This window comes from Pimephales promelas, chromosome 16, assembly GCF_988280905.1.
Source record: "Pimephales promelas chromosome 16, fPimPro1.hap1.1, whole genome shotgun sequence".
Lineage (NCBI taxonomy): Eukaryota > Metazoa > Chordata > Actinopteri > Cypriniformes > Leuciscidae > Pimephales > Pimephales promelas.
Window position 1 is genome coordinate 9,407,320 of NC_142784.1, and position 17,661 is coordinate 9,424,980.

Consider the following 17,661-nt stretch of genomic DNA (forward strand, 5'->3'; position numbering starts at 1 on the left):
TCTTTTTTTAACAAAAAAAGTATATATATTAACACAACTCTGACTTTTAAAAAAATATTATAAAAGCGAATTAATTGTATCTTCCTCAAACTCATGCAAATGTATCTTCCTCAAACTCATCTTTTGTTACATTTTCAAAAGATGTCTACAAAATAATCAGTTCACAAAGAAACTTCAGTTACAAATGTAACCCTCGTTCCCTGAGTAGGGAATGGAGACGTTACGTCGGATGACGGAGAATGGGGATTTCGCCTAGAAAGCCAATCCTCTTCGAGTATTAAAAAACAAGCCACTGGCAAAGAAATGCCATGGGTCTGCAGAATATGCATATCATATCCCCGACTCACCACGTGGGTAAGGAGGATGCGGACGCAAACGCAGCTATGTCTTCACTGAGGAGCCGAGACTGAAGTCAGGCGTCTACCCAGCGGTACAGCGGAAGTGGCAGGGAGACGTAACGTTTCCGTTCCCTACTCAGGGAATGAGGGTTACATACGTAACCGAGACGTTCCCTTTCGTAGTCACTCCGAGTTACGTCGGATGACAGAGAATGGGCCGTAGACCCGTAGAGAGGACTTAAGAATACACATATGGCCCAAGGGGACTTCATATGGAGGAACACTGGAGTAACCAACCCGTAGGGTGGCTAAAATTTAAACTCCAGGGGTGGCAAGGTGGCTTACCAAGGGAAGACACATGCTCAGAGAGAATTACAGTGGAAAATACACATGTGGAGTGGAATGGCATGCAAGCAAAGACACCTGAGCGGGTCCATTACTGGCCGGGTGAGCGAGTACATGAGGGGACACAGGCTCCACTCGGAGATTGTAGAATCTGGTGAATGTGTTGGGTGTCGCTAAGCCTGCAGCTCTGCAGATGTCTGCTAGCGAGGTACCATGCGCTAGAGCCCAAGAGGAAGCCACACTCCGAGTGGAGTGGGCCGTCACACCAAGGGGGCACGGTCGACCTTGCTGTTGGTAAGCCAAAGCAATGGCGTCCACTATCCAGTGAGACAACCTCTGCTTTGAGAGAGCCCTTCCCTTCTGGCTCCTACCATAACAGACAAAGAGCTGATCTGAGGTCCTGAAACACTGTGTTCTGTCTACGTAAGCACGGAGGGCGTGTACTGGACAGAGCAGTGCCAAGGCTGGGTCTGCCTCCTCCAGGGGCAGCGCTTGCAGGTTCACCACCTGGTCCCGGAAGGGAGTGGTAGGAACCTTGGGGCTCGAGTGGGCTGTGGCGCCTTCCTGCGGCTTCCTCCACGACGCGGCCCGGGTGAAGGTTGCTGCTGGGGCCGTGCGGGAGGGGCGGGAGCCGTAGGAGGGCGCCCTCGGCAGCGAGCAGGCTGAGGCATCTGTACCGACGGCTGGGTGGAGGCAGCAGCTGGCCATCAGGGCAGAATATGTTTTATAGCCTCTGACTGCTTCTGAGTGGTTGAGAACTGCCAGGCGAAGTCCTCAACCATGCCACCAAAGAAGCCGGCCTGGGATATGGGGGCGTCAAGCAGACGAGTTTGCTCGGTGTCCAGCATATCGGCCAGGTTCAGCCATAGGTGACGCTCCTGAACCACGTTACTGGCCATCACCTGACCCAGGGAGCCTGAGGCCACTTTCGTCGCTCGGAGAGCGAGGTCAGTGGCGGCATGCAGCTCATCGAAGAGCCATGGATAAGTCCTGCCCTCGTGCATATATCTTAACAGCTGGGCCTAGTAGACCTGCAAGGTGCTCATCGCAAGCAGAGCGGCGGCAGCCTGTCCTGCAGCTCTGTGAGACCTCGCCACCAAAGTAGACGAGAATCTACAGGCCAGGATTACCGTGAGAGGGTGCGCTCTGAGGAGACAGTTACATCGCAACAGAGCGCTCCACCAGGGGAATCTCAGTGTACCCATGGGCAGCCGCCCCATCGAGGGGAGGAAAGGCGAAGAAAGCTGGCGAACGTTCACAGAGGTCAGGGGAGCCTTCCATGACTTCGACAGCTCCTCATGTACTTCCGAGAAGAAAGGAATTGGGGTTGGCTGAGGCCGTGAAGCCGCAGCCGCACCCAAAAACCAATCATCCAACCGCGAGCACTCGGGACAGGGCGGAGGGTTCCACTCTAGCCCGATGCTCGCGGTGGCCCAGGAAAGCATGGCCGTCATCTCGGGATCTGATATGGGCAACACTGGGACTCCCGAGGGAGGCAACGCTGCCGCATTGTCACTTCCCACCTTGTGATGCCGCGATCGTCATTGAGTCATCCTCTGGAGCGGCGAATGAAACACGCGGGACCTCCGTAGAAGAACCCACCTGAATCACCGCGGCACTCGCGGGTTGCAACACTGTAGAGGGGGGCGTGGTCCGAGGACGTGTTTGTCGGATTATTCCACACCGTAACCCTCAAGTCACCCTGCCCACCAGCCAAAGTACTGCCTCTCGTGGAGGAAATAGATCAGGGTGTGGATGAGGGGACCCTCTCTCAAGAGAGATCATTGAGTCTCGACCTCAATGTTGCGATGGTCATGTTCCCACAGAAGGAACATGAGTCATCCACGAGCGCTGCTTTAGCGTACTCAAATCCCAATTCCTATTTTAGGAACCCCTAAAATGCAACGCATGTAAATGATCATAAAATTCAAGATATGGGGGTTAAAAATGTAATTAATCAATATCACACGAAGAGTGACATTTCAGTTTTTTTCCTCCACAAATCAGCATGATTAAAATGTGATATTAAGTTATTACAACAGTTTAATAAACAATATTTTAATTACAACTACAAAATGTTGCAGAATAATGTAATATATGAATGAATAACAGCCTTTAAAGAACCTTTGTGCCAAAAGGGTTCTTTCTTGTCATCATAGAACCTTTTTTTAGCATAAAAGAACCCTGTGCTTCATAGAACCCCAATGAACCCTTTTTTCTAAGAGTGTGCCCATGCCGCACATTACTAAATTATTCACTGATCAATATCACAACCTGCTGGCGAAGGATGTGTTAAGACATAATGTATGCACCAGGCTGCACATTTTCAACCAACACAAGTTGTGGGGTTACATTCTTACATATTCAGACTTCAGACAAAGTATGTAATTTGAAGCAAAGTGTCCAATATATTGCAGTCATCAGTGAGTTAAAAGGATTTTCCCCACTGTGTCACATTTTTAATTTGTTTAGTTGATGCTGTTTTTGCAAATCAAGCCTCAGGAGAGAGGTCTTCAGAGACGTGTTTTATGCTATAAAAAAGCATGTATGATGACTCGTAGGTCTTCTTAAACCGAGCACACATAGGCTGGACCAAATTCTCTGCACATTCACACATTTGTTGAAGATAAAGTGTTGGTAATGTCAGATCATATCACAAAAGGTATTTCTGGTAATACAATTTCATGTAAGTGTATATTGTTAAACTGATTGAATAATTTACAATATATATTCTCAAGATGTATTAAATATTGTGGCTACAATTATCCTAAGCAGATAATGAAAACAAGTGGTTACACTTTAAGGTTAAATTTGAATGTGTCTTTGTGACAATGCAATGTAGTGAAGTGAAGTGAGAATGAATTGAATCACATGAATTAGTGTAGAGTAATAGGTAATCTTAATTTAAGAGTAATATTAATTAACTACATGTACTTACTGTATGGTTAGAGTTAGGATTAGGTTTGGTTCAGTTGCTTGTAATTATGCATAATTTATATTATTACTATTTTAACTACATGTAGCATGTGTAACAAGGACACTGTAAAATAAAGTGTTACCAAACAATCTTTTTAAAGGTTAAACTCACATGAACTGTGTCTGCTTTCATCCTCAGGTCAATGAATCCATCCTTTGCTTAATGGAAAATGGAAAATGGAACACATTTTAACTTGATGTTGTTTGAAAATATTGGGTACATAAGATATACATTATTCAGTTTGGGAATTATTCTATACTGTGCTATTGTATTATTTAATGGCTTTATAATTCTTGTAATCTATCTGGAAAAGACTTTACACCTGCCCATGTACATTCTGATTTCATGTTTGTCCATCAACTCTGTGTTTGGAACAGCTGGCTTTTTCCCAAGGTTACTGACAGACTTGCTGTCTGATACACACTTGGTGTCCCGTGAAGCATGCCTTGTACAAGCTTTTGTCATTTATTCATATGCATCAAATGAAAATACAATATTAATGTTAATGGCATTTGACAGATATGTAGCAATCTGTAAACCTTTACAATACAACAGCATAATGACTCCCAGGATTGTATCTGTTTTAATAGCCATCAGCTATTTTTATCCAATGCTTTGTATGGGTATTTCTGCTGTTTTAAATGCCAGACTGACTATGTGTGGTAGCAAACTGTGGAAAGTGTATTGTCACAACTGGGAAATTGTCAAGCTGTCTTGTGCAAACACTATTATTAATAATGTTTTTGGCCTTTTCATAGTGATCACAACTCTTATCATGCCTTTAAGTTTTATATTATATTCCTATGTTAGAATTCTTACCATTTGTTCGAAAAGTTCACCAGAGTTCAGGAGAAAAGCATATCAAACTTGTGTCCCACACATAGTGATCATTTTAAATTTCTCTATTGCTATTTTTTGTGAGGTCACTTTGAGTCGGGTCACGACTGTGGATCTCCCTCTAAGCCTGTCAATTATTCTTTCACTGCAGTTTCTTATTGTTCCACCCATCCTAAACCCTCTTGTTTATGGTTTAAATTTTCCTGAAATTCGCAAAAAAATTACATGTATTATAAAAGCATCCAAATAGATGTGTTTTTGATGTAATAGATACAAAACCGGATTGGATTTCTCATAAGCATCATACATTTATCGTGGAGACCATCGGTGGCTATGGCTCTTCGGTTCACTTATAGGCTAATGATGCTTTTGGGAAACACAACCCAGAACGATTATGATATGCATCCAAAAAATCAGTGCAATCAAATAATATTTTATCACTTCTAATAAAATTCTTATGAGTTTTAGCCTGTAAATTTGAGACTGCAGGGAAATCTTTGCCACAATATATTTATTACAGGCATAATTAAATAATGTATGATTTAATCTGGTTAAACGAACAAACACTGTTACTGCATTATTGACATGGGACAGACAAGACCCAACTCTCAAGAGTCACCTCTCAAATAACAAATACAGACATTGCCTGTAACAGTAATATAAATTGTTTTTTGTTGTTTTTTTTTTTTTTTTACAAGAGTCAATGCACTTAATTTAAGAAATATTTTTCCCTAGTTTTTACACGATACAAGAAGGAATTATAAAATCCGCCCATTCAAATTGACTCTTTTGCTGGCACTGACAATAATAATTTTCTGTAATTTATGATATAATGGTTCCCCACAATTGACTGAATTTTCCTTGCTTAAAATGTAATGCTGAAAATAGTTGTGTTTCATTGTATAAATTATAATATTCTGTGATTTTAAATCAATATAGCTATATGACCAGATTTACTAAACAGGATAAATTAGAGTAAGAGTGCAATTCCAAAACAGAGCTAATAGGAGTGGAAAGTTCTGTGCATGCGCTAATTAAAGAACATGCACAGCCGGATCATTTAGACAATGACTAATGCAATCTACCAAGAGCAGTTAGCATCTGGTTTAAGATATGATTTTGTGGGGGCAATAAATAATTGCACAAAAACCAGTAAATAGACTTGAGCAACTTGATCACCTTGCATGATCCATTTAAATATTCTATTCACGTAAATTTTGCATCTGAAAGAGATACACATACAAATGCGTATGCAATAATCATGCATATTGCAATATCAATTTTTTTTCACTGTCTGTCTTAAATAATAACAATAAGCCAAAGGAGCCAAATGAGCCAATTACAAAAATATTAATAACTCAAAAGAAGTCTGAAAAGAATAACGAATTAACCCTTTAAGTGCTCACTTTAAAAAAAGTTATAGAAGTTTATGAAAATTTAAACAAAAAAAAATGATTATTCATATTTTATATAAAATATATACTTTCAAAACCTGGGCTATTCTAAAATTGCAAAAAAAATAATAAAAATAAATAAATAATAATAATAATAATAAAATAACACAGCCAAAAATCAGAATAAGTTGTGCTTTAAATTTTAGGTTGATTGATATCTCAAAAAAAATTATCTTTGAGTAAGATTTTGTTTGGGTGACAAACAAACTTTTTCACTAGGTGACAAACAGACTCCATTACTGCCCATATAAGGGCCCCACCATTTCCACCACTTATTCCATATGTTTAAGTGATCTGAACCATTATTTCCACAATTTTCATACATTTAATTAAGTGAACGTCGTATTCAGAAGTGGTATGAGAAGTTTGGCAGATTTTGATATGATTTCAACCTCTAAGAAACACATAATTATATGCATTAAAGCTCGCTTCCACCTCACAAGGCTAAAAACTGCAGCCTCTAGCGTCTGTCGCTAGTATTGAGATCAGAGGAGTGAGGTTTACTTGCACAGCAACTACTAGCTGGCCTCCGTTACACTAGCATTCACATATCACATTGTAATTCAATGTTAGGCTGCACAGATTAGGTCAGCCGGAACCGGGAACACTCCCCATAAATCCTGATGTGCTTGTTACATCATAAGAAGAATTGCTTCTACGCTAGTCTCTCGGTTTATCCCAAGGTTTACTGCAGTCCGCCAGATCCAGGCCGTATCCAGATCTGATGAAAGGCCTGTGCGATGACAACGCATTCCTGAAGTGTCAACAAGTCTCTTCCCTCTCCTTCCTTTTACTACTGTACAAATAAAACATGGTCACAAAAGTTTTGGTTCACATGGATACTTGGAAGCGATACATAATTCTGTATCCTAATTTTTTAAGGCCAGACAAGTAATTTGTTTAGGTGAATTTGTAAAGAAAGATTAAATGCCTGCACACATATTCAAACGTGCATACCTATAGACTAAACACGTTACACACATGTGCAGGCCGTCAGCATTTTCACAGGTTTGCATTTTTTTTAAGCTTGGGCAGATAAAGTCAAATAAATAGATACTGTTCACATTCACACACTCCAACACTGAAAGAGATTCACACCAAATAGGCCGTACACACACACACACACTAACACAGCGTTTCACACTTGCAATAGTGAACACTGCAAAAACAGGCACTTTGCCCACAGGAGAAATTGCACAATGGCTATAGGCCGAATACGGTGGTATAATGATTGCCAGACAAACAAAACCTTTAGGTTAGCAGGATACCACTATCAGGCCTCCACCCTAGGCCCACCTAGATCCAGGTTTGCACAAAACGGTGGTGGCAGATTTCCGAGGCACGCACATATAACCAAAGAAAAGAAAATCCCAGAAAAAAAAACAAACAGTGGTTAGTTGGACAGATGAAGACAATCCTCCTGTAATCAAAAGCATAAATTGTTTATGATGCTATTTTTGGTAGCATCATGCACACTCTCGCCAGCTTTGCTTATCGGACAAGAAACGGTCAGAGCAATAATGTAACATCTGAAGGAGAAGGAGCCGGTAAACTTACGTTGCTGCAGCAGGCAGGTCTTCAAGTAACACTTCTCATACATATACAGTGGGGCCAAAAAGTATTTAGTCAGCCATTGATTGTGCAATTCTCCTACTTGGAATAATTGAGAGAGGTATGTAATTTTCATCATAGGTATACTTCAACTACGAGAGACAAAATGAGGTGGGGGGGGATCAAGGAAATCACTTTGTGGGATTTTTAAAGAATTGATTTGTAAATTATGGTGGAAAATAACTATTTGGTCACCCACAAACCAGCAAGATTTCTGGCTCTCACAGACCTGTAACTTCTTCTTTAAGAAGCTCTTCTGTCCTCCACTCGTTTCCTGTATTATTGACAACTGTTTGAACCCGTTATCCTGACCACAGCCTCAAAAAATCACACTCCAAACTCAACCATGGCCAAGACCAAAGAGCAGTGGAAGGACACCAGGAAGATAATTGTAGACCTGCACCAGGCTGGGAAGAGTGAATCTACACTAGGCAAGCAGCTTGGTGTGAAAGAAATCAACTGTGGGAGCAATTGTAAGAAAATGGAGGACATACAAGACCACTGATAATCTCCCTCGATCTGGGGCTCCACGCAAGATCTCATCCCGTGGGGTCAAAATGATCATGAGAAGGGTGAGCAAAAATCCCAGAACTACACGGAGGGACCTGATGAATGACCTGCAGAGAGCTGGGACCAAAGTAACAAAGGCTGCCATAAGTAACACACTACACCGAGAGGGACTCTAATCCTGCAGTATGTCCAGGCCCGTCTGAAGTTTGCCAGAGAGAATATGGATGATCCAGAAGAGGATTGGGAGAATATCATGTGGTCAGATGAAACCAAAATAGAACTTTTTTGGTAAAAACTCAAATCGCCGTGTTTGGAGGAAGAAGAATGCAGAATTGCGTCCCAAGAAAACCATACTGTTTGTTTAGTTTAGTTTAGTTTATTTGTTTAGCACGTTTAGGACAAGTACAGAACGCAAGGAGGGAATGAAGCCAGTCTAGGCTTGTACAGAGTTCCACTCCTACACCTATTGTGTAGCCTGGGGGAGGAAACATCATGCTTTGGAGCTGTTTTTCTGCAAATGGACAGGAAAACTTATCCGTATTGAGGGAAGAATGAACAGGGCCATGTATCGTGAGATTTTAAGCCAAAACCTCCTTCCATCAGTGAGAGCCTTGAAGATGAAACGTGGCTGGATCTTCCAGATCCCAAACACACCGCCCGGGCAACGAAGGAGTGGCTCCATAAAAAGCATTTGAAGGTCCTGAAGTGGCCTAGCCAGTCTCCAGACCTCAACCCCATAGAAAATTTGTAGACGGAGTTGAAAGTCCGTGTTGCCCAGCGAAACATCACTGCTCTAGAGGAGATCTGCATGGAGGAATGGGCCAAAATATCAGCTACAGTGTGTGCAAACCTGGTGAAGACTTACAGGAAACGTTTGACCTCTGTCATTGCTCATTGCCAACAAAGGTTATGTTACAAAGTATTGAGTTGAACTTTTGTTATTGATCAAATAGAAAATAAAAAATATTTCTTTTCAAGGCTTGCACCTTGGAACCTATTTCAAGGTTTGTGTTCTCGAGCCACTGTTGTTCACGTTGAGTGTTTTCTGTTAGAATGGTGTCGTGTTAGCGGCGCCTAAGTTGATAACTATCTTTGTTATCTATCTAAGCCAAAACAATCTCTGTTACTTTCCTATTATCACTGTAAATCTGCTTCGAAACAATCTGTATTATTAAAAAGGCTATATAAATTAAGTTGATTTTACTTGACATACTGCATGTTCAGATGTTCATAAAACAAAATATCTGGGGGGCATGAAAACTTTGTGAAAATGATGAAAAATGCTGGTGAGGAAAGAGTTAATTACTATTTGCAGTGCAAATGCCCTATTTTATTTGTTTCCAGTGAAATCAAACTTCAGAGGCCACGACAGGCCTCCTGAGACGTGTTAGATACTATAAAAACACTATGCACTGGTGACTCTACAGTCAAACTAAATCAGAACACAAGTAGAGTTCATTACCTGCATTGCAATTTTAAATGAAGATGCAAGGGTGGTCATTTCAGAGTATTTAAAGGTATTTCTAAAAACTTTTATAATTCTTAGACTGTGTTGAATTATTACTGTGAATTCATTTAATTTAATAACTATTATATTATTAAGTTACTTTATTTGAATAACATTATTTACAGTTAATGTCACATTACACAGTATAAGACACTGTGGCTAAACATTCTAAGCTGATTTTAACCATTTATTTATGGTCTAAAAACATTCAATTTTTTTTTTTTTTTTTGCTCTCTTCCTCAGGTCAACTATAGTTTTCCTCGTGGAAGGAAAATGGAAAATGGAACATATTTTTACTTAATGTTGTTTGAAAATCTTGGGAGCACAAAATATGCTTTCTTCACTTTGGGGTTTATTTTTTACTGTGCTGTCATATTCTTAAATGTTCTTATTATTCTTGTAATTTTTTTGGACAAGACATTGCACCAGCCCATGTACATTTTGATGTCATGTTTGTCCATCAATTCTCTATATGGTACAGCTGGCTTTTTCCCAAGGTTATTGACAGACCTGCTCTATGATACACACAAAATCTCCTTTGAAGCATGTCTCATACAAAGTTTTGTCATTTACTCATATGCAGCTTTTGAGCTTACAATGTTGATGCTAATGGCATTTGATAGGTTTGTTGCAATCAGTAAACCTTTGCATTACAACAATATAATTACCAAAAGGTTTCTAACTTTTCTAATAGTTATAGCATGGCTTTATCCAATTACCATTGTTGGTATTGGTGTTCTTTTAACTGCAAGGTTGAAAATCTGTGGTAACAACTTGCTAAAGGTGTACTGCCACAACTATGAAATTCTCAAACTCTCATGTACGAACATTACTATTAATAATATTTATGGCCTGATTTTAATGATCACAACAATGTTTATCCCTTTGGGTTTTATTTTCTATACATATGTCAGAATTATTATAATTTGTCAAAGAAACACACGAGAGTTCAGGAACAAAGCATATAAAACTTGTATTCCACACATGGTGATCCTTTTAAATTACTCTATTGCTATTTTTTGTGAGATCACTTTGAGTCGATTTATGAATGGAGAACTTCCTATAGCGCTGACTGTTGTCCTTTCACTTGATTTTATTGTACTACCACCCTTTGTAAACCCGATTGTTTATGGTCTAAACTTTCCTGATATCCGCAAACAAATCCGACGTGTAATAAAAGCCTGAAAGTAGACTGCTTTATTTCTGTTGTACCAAAACAAGTTAGACTTTTTTTTTCAGATAATTGTTCATTCAAGCTGTCACTCGCCTTTTAGTTTTTAATGCACTAAATGTGACCATTTTCACCTCTCTGAATTGTCTATACAGATTTCCTTTAAATTACCTCCTCAATTAATACATGTTTGTGAAAAATTGTATAAGGGTGTCAGAAACACAATCAGAGCATAACTTTCTTAACTGAAAGAATGAAGGTGTCAATCTATATTGTATTCTCAGATTAATAACTTTATATTTAAAATATAAGATACTATACGTACTTTTTTTAAATGCTATTAGTGTTTTATAATTGTATTATCTGTTTACAAAACATATTTGTCTATTTTTTTAACTGGTGTATAATTTCAATATTTTGTCCTGCATGTAAAGTATTATACTATCAGACTCAATCTGGCTTTTTTATTATTAAGGATTCGGAAATCAGTTTTGAGAGGTACAAACAATATCTGTCTACATACTTTATATAAAATAAATACAACTCGTGTTAAAAAAAAAAACAGTTTAGGGTCAGAATGACACAAAAACAAGACTGACCCTGACCCTAATTCTGACCCTAAACTGGACATCCGGACGTTTTCTTCTATATATTTTGTTTCCTTTTTGTTTTTTTTTTGTTTTTTCTTTGAACTATGTGGTGGTTTTTTTTTTTTTTTGGTTTCTTTTTTAAGGTTAACAATATTTTGGGCTGCAAAATAAATGACGTTCAACAAACTTATTAGTAGGTTATGATCTAAAAGAATTAAAACAGGATAAGTAGGTCTAATTATTCCTTTATATTGACGGGGGGTGTATTATCTACACAAATGAATAGCCTACTTCTCCTCATTGTTCCAAAAACTGAGCATATAGGTACAACCATTTCCAATTCAAGTTTGGCGGCTGTACGAAGGGGGAATGGGTGCTCACAGGAGCGCGACTCTGCATCCACTAATCACGGATGATAATATAGGTAACGGGTTGGGGAGGGGACTGAGTGATCTACTGGGAAGGTGGGATGGCAAGTGTTTTGATATTTTATACAGCATTTTAAGGCTGCGGTCTCTGATCACAGATAAATGTTTTACATTTCCTTTTGATACCAATGACTAATCTTTCCGTAATATCATGGAATGTGCAGGGTCTTAATAGGATGACTAAGAGAACTGCTTGTCTGGAGTATATAGATAGCAAACGTATTGATATAGCACTGATTCAAGAATCACATCTTACAAAGGAATCTGTGAACAGCTTTAGTAACTCTAAATATGAAGTTGTAGCTTCATCTTCAGCAGATGATAAAACAAAAGGTGTGTTGATTGTAATCAGACGCTCTTTAAGTATAAATATTATAGAAGCGGGCAATGATATAGAAGGTAGGATTGCTTATGTTAAAGCAGATATATCGAATCTGAGAGCTGTTTTTGTCAGCGCTTATGCTCCTGCTAATTATGATAAAAAATTCTTTTCAGCATTAACAAATATGCTGATGAATTTTTCAGGGTGTTATTTAATTATTGGTGCAGATATGAATGCCATAATAAATCCTATGCTGGATAAATCAAACCCTTCACTAAGCAGTTCACGGTTATCCTGTTCTAAGGCCCTGCAGCAATGTATGTTAGACCTTAACTTATTAGATGTTTGGAGAGTTTATAATCCAGCGGCCAAAGAGTACACCTTCTTTTCTAATAGACACAAATCGTATTCAAGAATAGATTATATTTTTACTTCTAAGACACTTTGTCAAAAAGTAAAAGAAGTTGATATTATTCTAGCTTCACTGTCTGATCATCATGCAATTAAAGCAATTTTTTTATTACCAGTTACTAAACCAAAAGCATCCCGTTGGAGATTTAATACCACTTTAATATTAAATGAAGATTTTTGCTCTCAATTTAAATCCAAGTTAAGTGAATTTATTTCTCTCAATTTGGACTCGGTCGAAGATTTTAGGTTCATCTGGGAAGCAATCAAAGGATTTATAAAAGATAATGTTACATCATTCGCCTCTTTTCTAAACCGCACTCATAACCAAAGAATTGTTGAGTTGGAGAAGCAGCTGGCATTCTTGGAAAGAGCGCAACAAAATTCATTTTCTCCTTTACGAACAGATCAGCTTAGTCTGGTGAAAAGTGAGCTTAATTCAATACTTAGAGTAAAAGCTGAGTTTTTAATTAAAAAATCCAGAGAACACCATTATTTTAATGGTAGCAGGCCCTCACATCAGTTAGCCCTTCGGCTTAATTCTAACGAAAGGCGGGCTTGTATTTCTGCAATACAATGTTCAGGTGGAAATATAGTAACCACTCCAACAGAAATTAATGCAGCCTTTGTTTGTTTTTATAAAGATCTCTATAAGTCTGATATAATGTTTAATAAGGAGAGATGCAAGAATTTCCTTACTGATGTAAGTATAAGGAAATTGTCAGAAATGGAAGCAGCTGAATTAGGAGAAAATATTTCTTTAAAAGAATTATGGGACGCAGTACAAGAAATGAGGCTGGGAAAATCTCCTGGACCGGATGGTATTCCAATTGAGATGTATATTAATTTTTGGTCTGAATTGGGTCCCATGCTTTTGGAAATGATAAATACATCTATTAGAAGAGGATATTTTCTAAGGCAAACAAATACAGCATTAATATCATTGCTTCTCAAAAAACAGAAAGATCCAACATCATGTGCTAGTTATCGACCTATATCATTGATTAATGTTGATATGAAGATCTATGCTAAAGTTTTAGCGCGCCGTTTAAACAAACATCTTGGGAATCTTATCCACTGTGATCAAACAGGTTTTGTGAAAGGCCGTTTTAGCTCAGATAATATGAGAAGGCTATTACATATCCTCCATTTTACCTCTAAGTCTTCTGACCTTCTGACGTCATGCGGAATTTTAACGCTTGACGCAGAAAAAGCCTTTGATAGACTCGAATGGGGTTATCTTTGGGCCTTATTAGAGCACATGGGGTTTGGTGAACAATTTATCAGGTATATTAAAGTTTTGTATGCAAACCCGTGTGCAATGGTAGTATCAGCCAATGTTTGTTCTTCTCATTTTACAATTTCTAGAGGTTCTCGTCAAGGATGCCCTCTGTCCCCTTTATTATTTATTTTATCTATTGAACCGCTTGCTCAAAAAATACGTCAATCTACAAACATTGCACCTATAATAATAAATTCTACTATCCATCATGTATCAATTTATGCAGATGACGTGCTTCTCTTTATTAATAAACTCTCACATTCATTCCCTTATATCCTGAAATTATTTTCAGACTTCAGTGATATCTCAGGATACAAAATAAACTGGCAGAAATCTGCTCTCCTTCCCCTAAGCTCTGGTGAGGATATAACACAAATTAAGATCCCAATTGTAAATCAATTTAAATATCTAGGAATCGATATTTTTCCAACTTTGGAATCTACGGTTAATAATAATTATATGAAAGTTTTGGAAAAGATTAAAAAAGACCTAGGGAAGTGGACACTAAGGCCTATATCTTTCGATGCGAGGATCTCTGTTGTAAAAATGATAGTGTTACCGCAAGTAAATTTTCTTAGCTCTATGTTGCCTTTAAGTCCACATATTGAGTATTGGGATACCTTACATAGTTTAATCACTACGTTTATTTGGAATAACAAAAGACCAAAGATTAAACTTACAACTCTTCAGAGAGAGAAATCAGTGGGAGGTTGGGGAGTTCCAAATTTCAAAGTTTACCATTGGTGTTTTGTATTGCGTACCATAAAACTCTGGTTAGACCCCACAAAACCTGTTTGTTGGCGCCCTCTGGAAGACAAATTAGCTCATCCGCATAGATTACAAGATCTAATTTATGCAGAAGTTCCATTAAAACAAGCCAAAATGCGCTTTGGGCCTATTATTTTTAATCTTTTACTAACTTGGAAACTTGCAACTAATAATACTCATTTTAAAAAAAAGTGGCATTATCATACTCCAATATTTTATAACTATAATTTGTTGCTGGGTGGTCGAACAGTGGCTTATCCAATGTGGATGAATAATGGGATTTATTTACTAGGACAGTTATTCAATACCAATGGTCTCCGCACATTTCAAGATTTGAAGGGAAGTTATAATTTACCTGGATTCTCGTTTTTTTTATATTTGCAGCTTCGCTCTGCCTTAAAGGCATATGGAGTTCCATGGGATTCTAATCTTCCTAGACATGACTTTACAAAACAAATGTATAATGTGAATACCAAAGGAACCGTATCTACAATCTATTGCCAAATAATGCAAAGTTTATATAAACCAATTACAATTCAAACAACTTGGCAAAACGATTACAGCCTTATTTCCCCTACAATATCTTGGGAAACCATTTGGAATAACATTAACCAAGCTTCTAAAAATCCCAATCATAGATCTATTCATTTACGATTTATATACAGAACCTACTTAACACCTAGAATTAGATATTTGATCAAGCTAGAGCCATCTCCACTGTGTCAACTGTGCTCACAGGGCAGTATAGGTACTTTTCTTCATATGTTTTGGGAATGCTCTGAAGTACAGTCCTTTTGGTCACAAGTCACTAAGTTTTTATCTGAAATTCTTAATAAGGAGATTCCTTGCTGTCCTATTTTATGCTTGTTAAATGATAACTCTCAGGTTCCAATGTCTAGACATGAAAAAAGAATTTGGCTTTCTGGCTTAACTGCTGCAAAGAAAATGCTGGCAACAAGGTGGAAACCACCACATACTCTTTCGTTGCATCACTGGTGGAACTTCCTGTTAGACATTCTTGCGTTGGAGCTTTCTGCAGCACGTTCTCATGGTGCTAAAGGGCAGACCATAAGGTCTTGGTCAGAAGCTCTTAAAACTACTAAATTTCTTGCTGGGGGTGGGGGTGGGGATGGGGGGGGGGGGTGCGGTAGATCACTCAGTAGGGAGGGTAGAGGGGGATTAGATAAGGTTAAAAATTGTTCAATTTTATGCATATTCTTGTGTGTGTAGGAGTGTTGTGGTGTGTGGGTAAAGTTGAGATGTGTGAGTGAGAGAATGAAGGTATTTATGTTGTGTTTCTGGTGCATATGTATGTTGGCGGTGAATATGTATATGTTTGTTAATATGAAAGCAAATACAAAATAAAAAAAAAAAATAAAAAATTGTTCACAAAAAAAAAAAAAAAACAGTTATATCCATTGTCAATAGAAAAAAAAGTGTTTCCACACTATATAATAACAACACTATTCTGTTCTAACCAGCTTGCAAAGACTAAGCCAGAAAAACCGGAAAGCAGGCTTAGATTTTGCTGGTTATTGATAATCTTTATTATATCTGTCACCTCTAGCTTGTTTGGGGACACCAAATATTTAACAATATTATTAATCTCCCTGCATTGACACCATTGTATGTTAACTGAACTAAGCTGGACGATGGTATCACTGTTTTCTCCAGAGCTGCTGTATAAATAAATTAACTATATTAAGACTGAACTTAAGCTGGACAGTGACATTATTTTCTTCTAGAGCTGCTGTATAGCCAACAACTTTTTTTGTATTATTTTCCTGTTCTCACAGACAGATATCACACAAGTCCACTAGAGGCCAGCTTTAAGATCCAGCTTTTGTGCAGTTTATTAACATAAACATGACAATAACATGTGCAGTTTATTAACAAAACATGAATTAAACAAAAGACTTGGCAGAGCCAAACATGATATGACGACTTGACTTGAAGGATGAACTAAACTTAAACAAACTCACAAACAATGGGTTTCATGAACAATGCTAGACAAATGACAATGGTAACATGAGGGCTATTTATACACAATAGGGATGTGCATCTCCATAGCTGAGGCCGATGCGATAGGCATCTCGATGCATAGCTAGCGATACGATACATTAAAGATACATATAAGCAGCTACCGATACGATGCAATACGATTCACTACTCTTACGATGTGGTGCGATCCGTTTTCGATTCGATTCAACGCGATGCGATTCAATGAACTATACGATGCAATGGAGAAAAATATGATGTTATGCAATACAATATGGAATAGATAATTAACTTTTATTTATTTTATTCAGACATACAGCAAATCATAAAGTAGCTTAAGTGCAATCTGACTTATAACGCATAGTTCTTTCATATTTTTTCACAAAATCAAAAATTAAATAAAAGCAGGTGCTGTTTTAACATAAACAATAAACATAAAAAAACTCAAACAGGTCTTTCATAATTGTATTCAGATGTAAAAAATATATATCTATGAAAACTATTATTGGCAGTCACAGGCTGCTGTAAACGAGATCTTAATGAACTTAATGTCCTTCTTTAAGGTTTAAAGGTATGTGACTCTCAGGACACGCTGTAGTTTTGTGATACGTCATATTCGCGTAGCAGCTGCAGCAGTCGTGATGAAAGAACGTGCTTGAGCAACAGTTCAGAAAGGAGACCTCAATCTAGTCGAACTGGACGCGCGAATGAGGTGAAATCGCACTTCGTTAAACGCGTCTCTCGCTACAGGACCTCCAGACCTGCGCCAACTCGTCTTTACAATGACTTAACATGGAAATCACTCGTTACAGACTGTCACGGTGGGTAGTGGGGAATGGATCCGAGGACTCATGGCCGGAGTGAAATGAGCTTTATTTAATAGAGACAAAATCATAAAATAAACAAACCAACAAAAGAAAACCGCAATCTTACTAACTCCTTCTTCTTCTTCGGCAGTCACTCGAAACGAGTATGACTGTCCTCTCCGTTGGGTCACCTTATTTGTAGATCCTCAGGTGGCTGTAGAGGCCGATCCTTGATCCACAGATTCTGCTGCAGTGTTGGCATTGAAAGGTTGAGGTGTTGTGTTGTAGTTTAGCCTTTCTCTGTTTGTC

At 38.3% G+C, this 17,661-nt stretch overlaps 2 protein-coding genes across 2 annotated transcripts; both read left to right on the forward strand.

The window, feature by feature from the left end:
• The first annotated feature begins 3,796 nt into the window (after positions 1–3,796).
• LOC120470604 (olfactory receptor 51I2-like) lies at positions 3,797–4,747 on the forward strand. Its single transcript, XM_039660184.2, has one exon. The coding sequence runs from the start codon at positions 3,830–3,832 to the stop codon at positions 4,745–4,747; it is 918 nt and encodes a 305-aa protein (XP_039516118.2). The 5' UTR covers positions 3,797–3,829.
• Positions 4,748–9,852: 5,105 nt separating this feature from the next.
• On the forward strand, positions 9,853–10,764 carry LOC120470537 (olfactory receptor 6N1-like). Its single transcript, XM_039660095.2, has one exon. The coding sequence runs from the start codon at positions 9,853–9,855 to the stop codon at positions 10,762–10,764; it is 912 nt and encodes a 303-aa protein (XP_039516029.2).
• Positions 10,765–17,661: the final 6,897 nt, after the last annotated feature.

Coding starts and splice junctions, on each gene's coding strand:
- LOC120470604 (XM_039660184.2), top strand. CDS start 3,830: ATGGAAAATGGAACACATTTTAACTTGATGTTGTTTGAAAATATTGGG.
- LOC120470537 (XM_039660095.2), top strand. CDS start 9,853: ATGGAAAATGGAACATATTTTTACTTAATGTTGTTTGAAAATCTTGGG.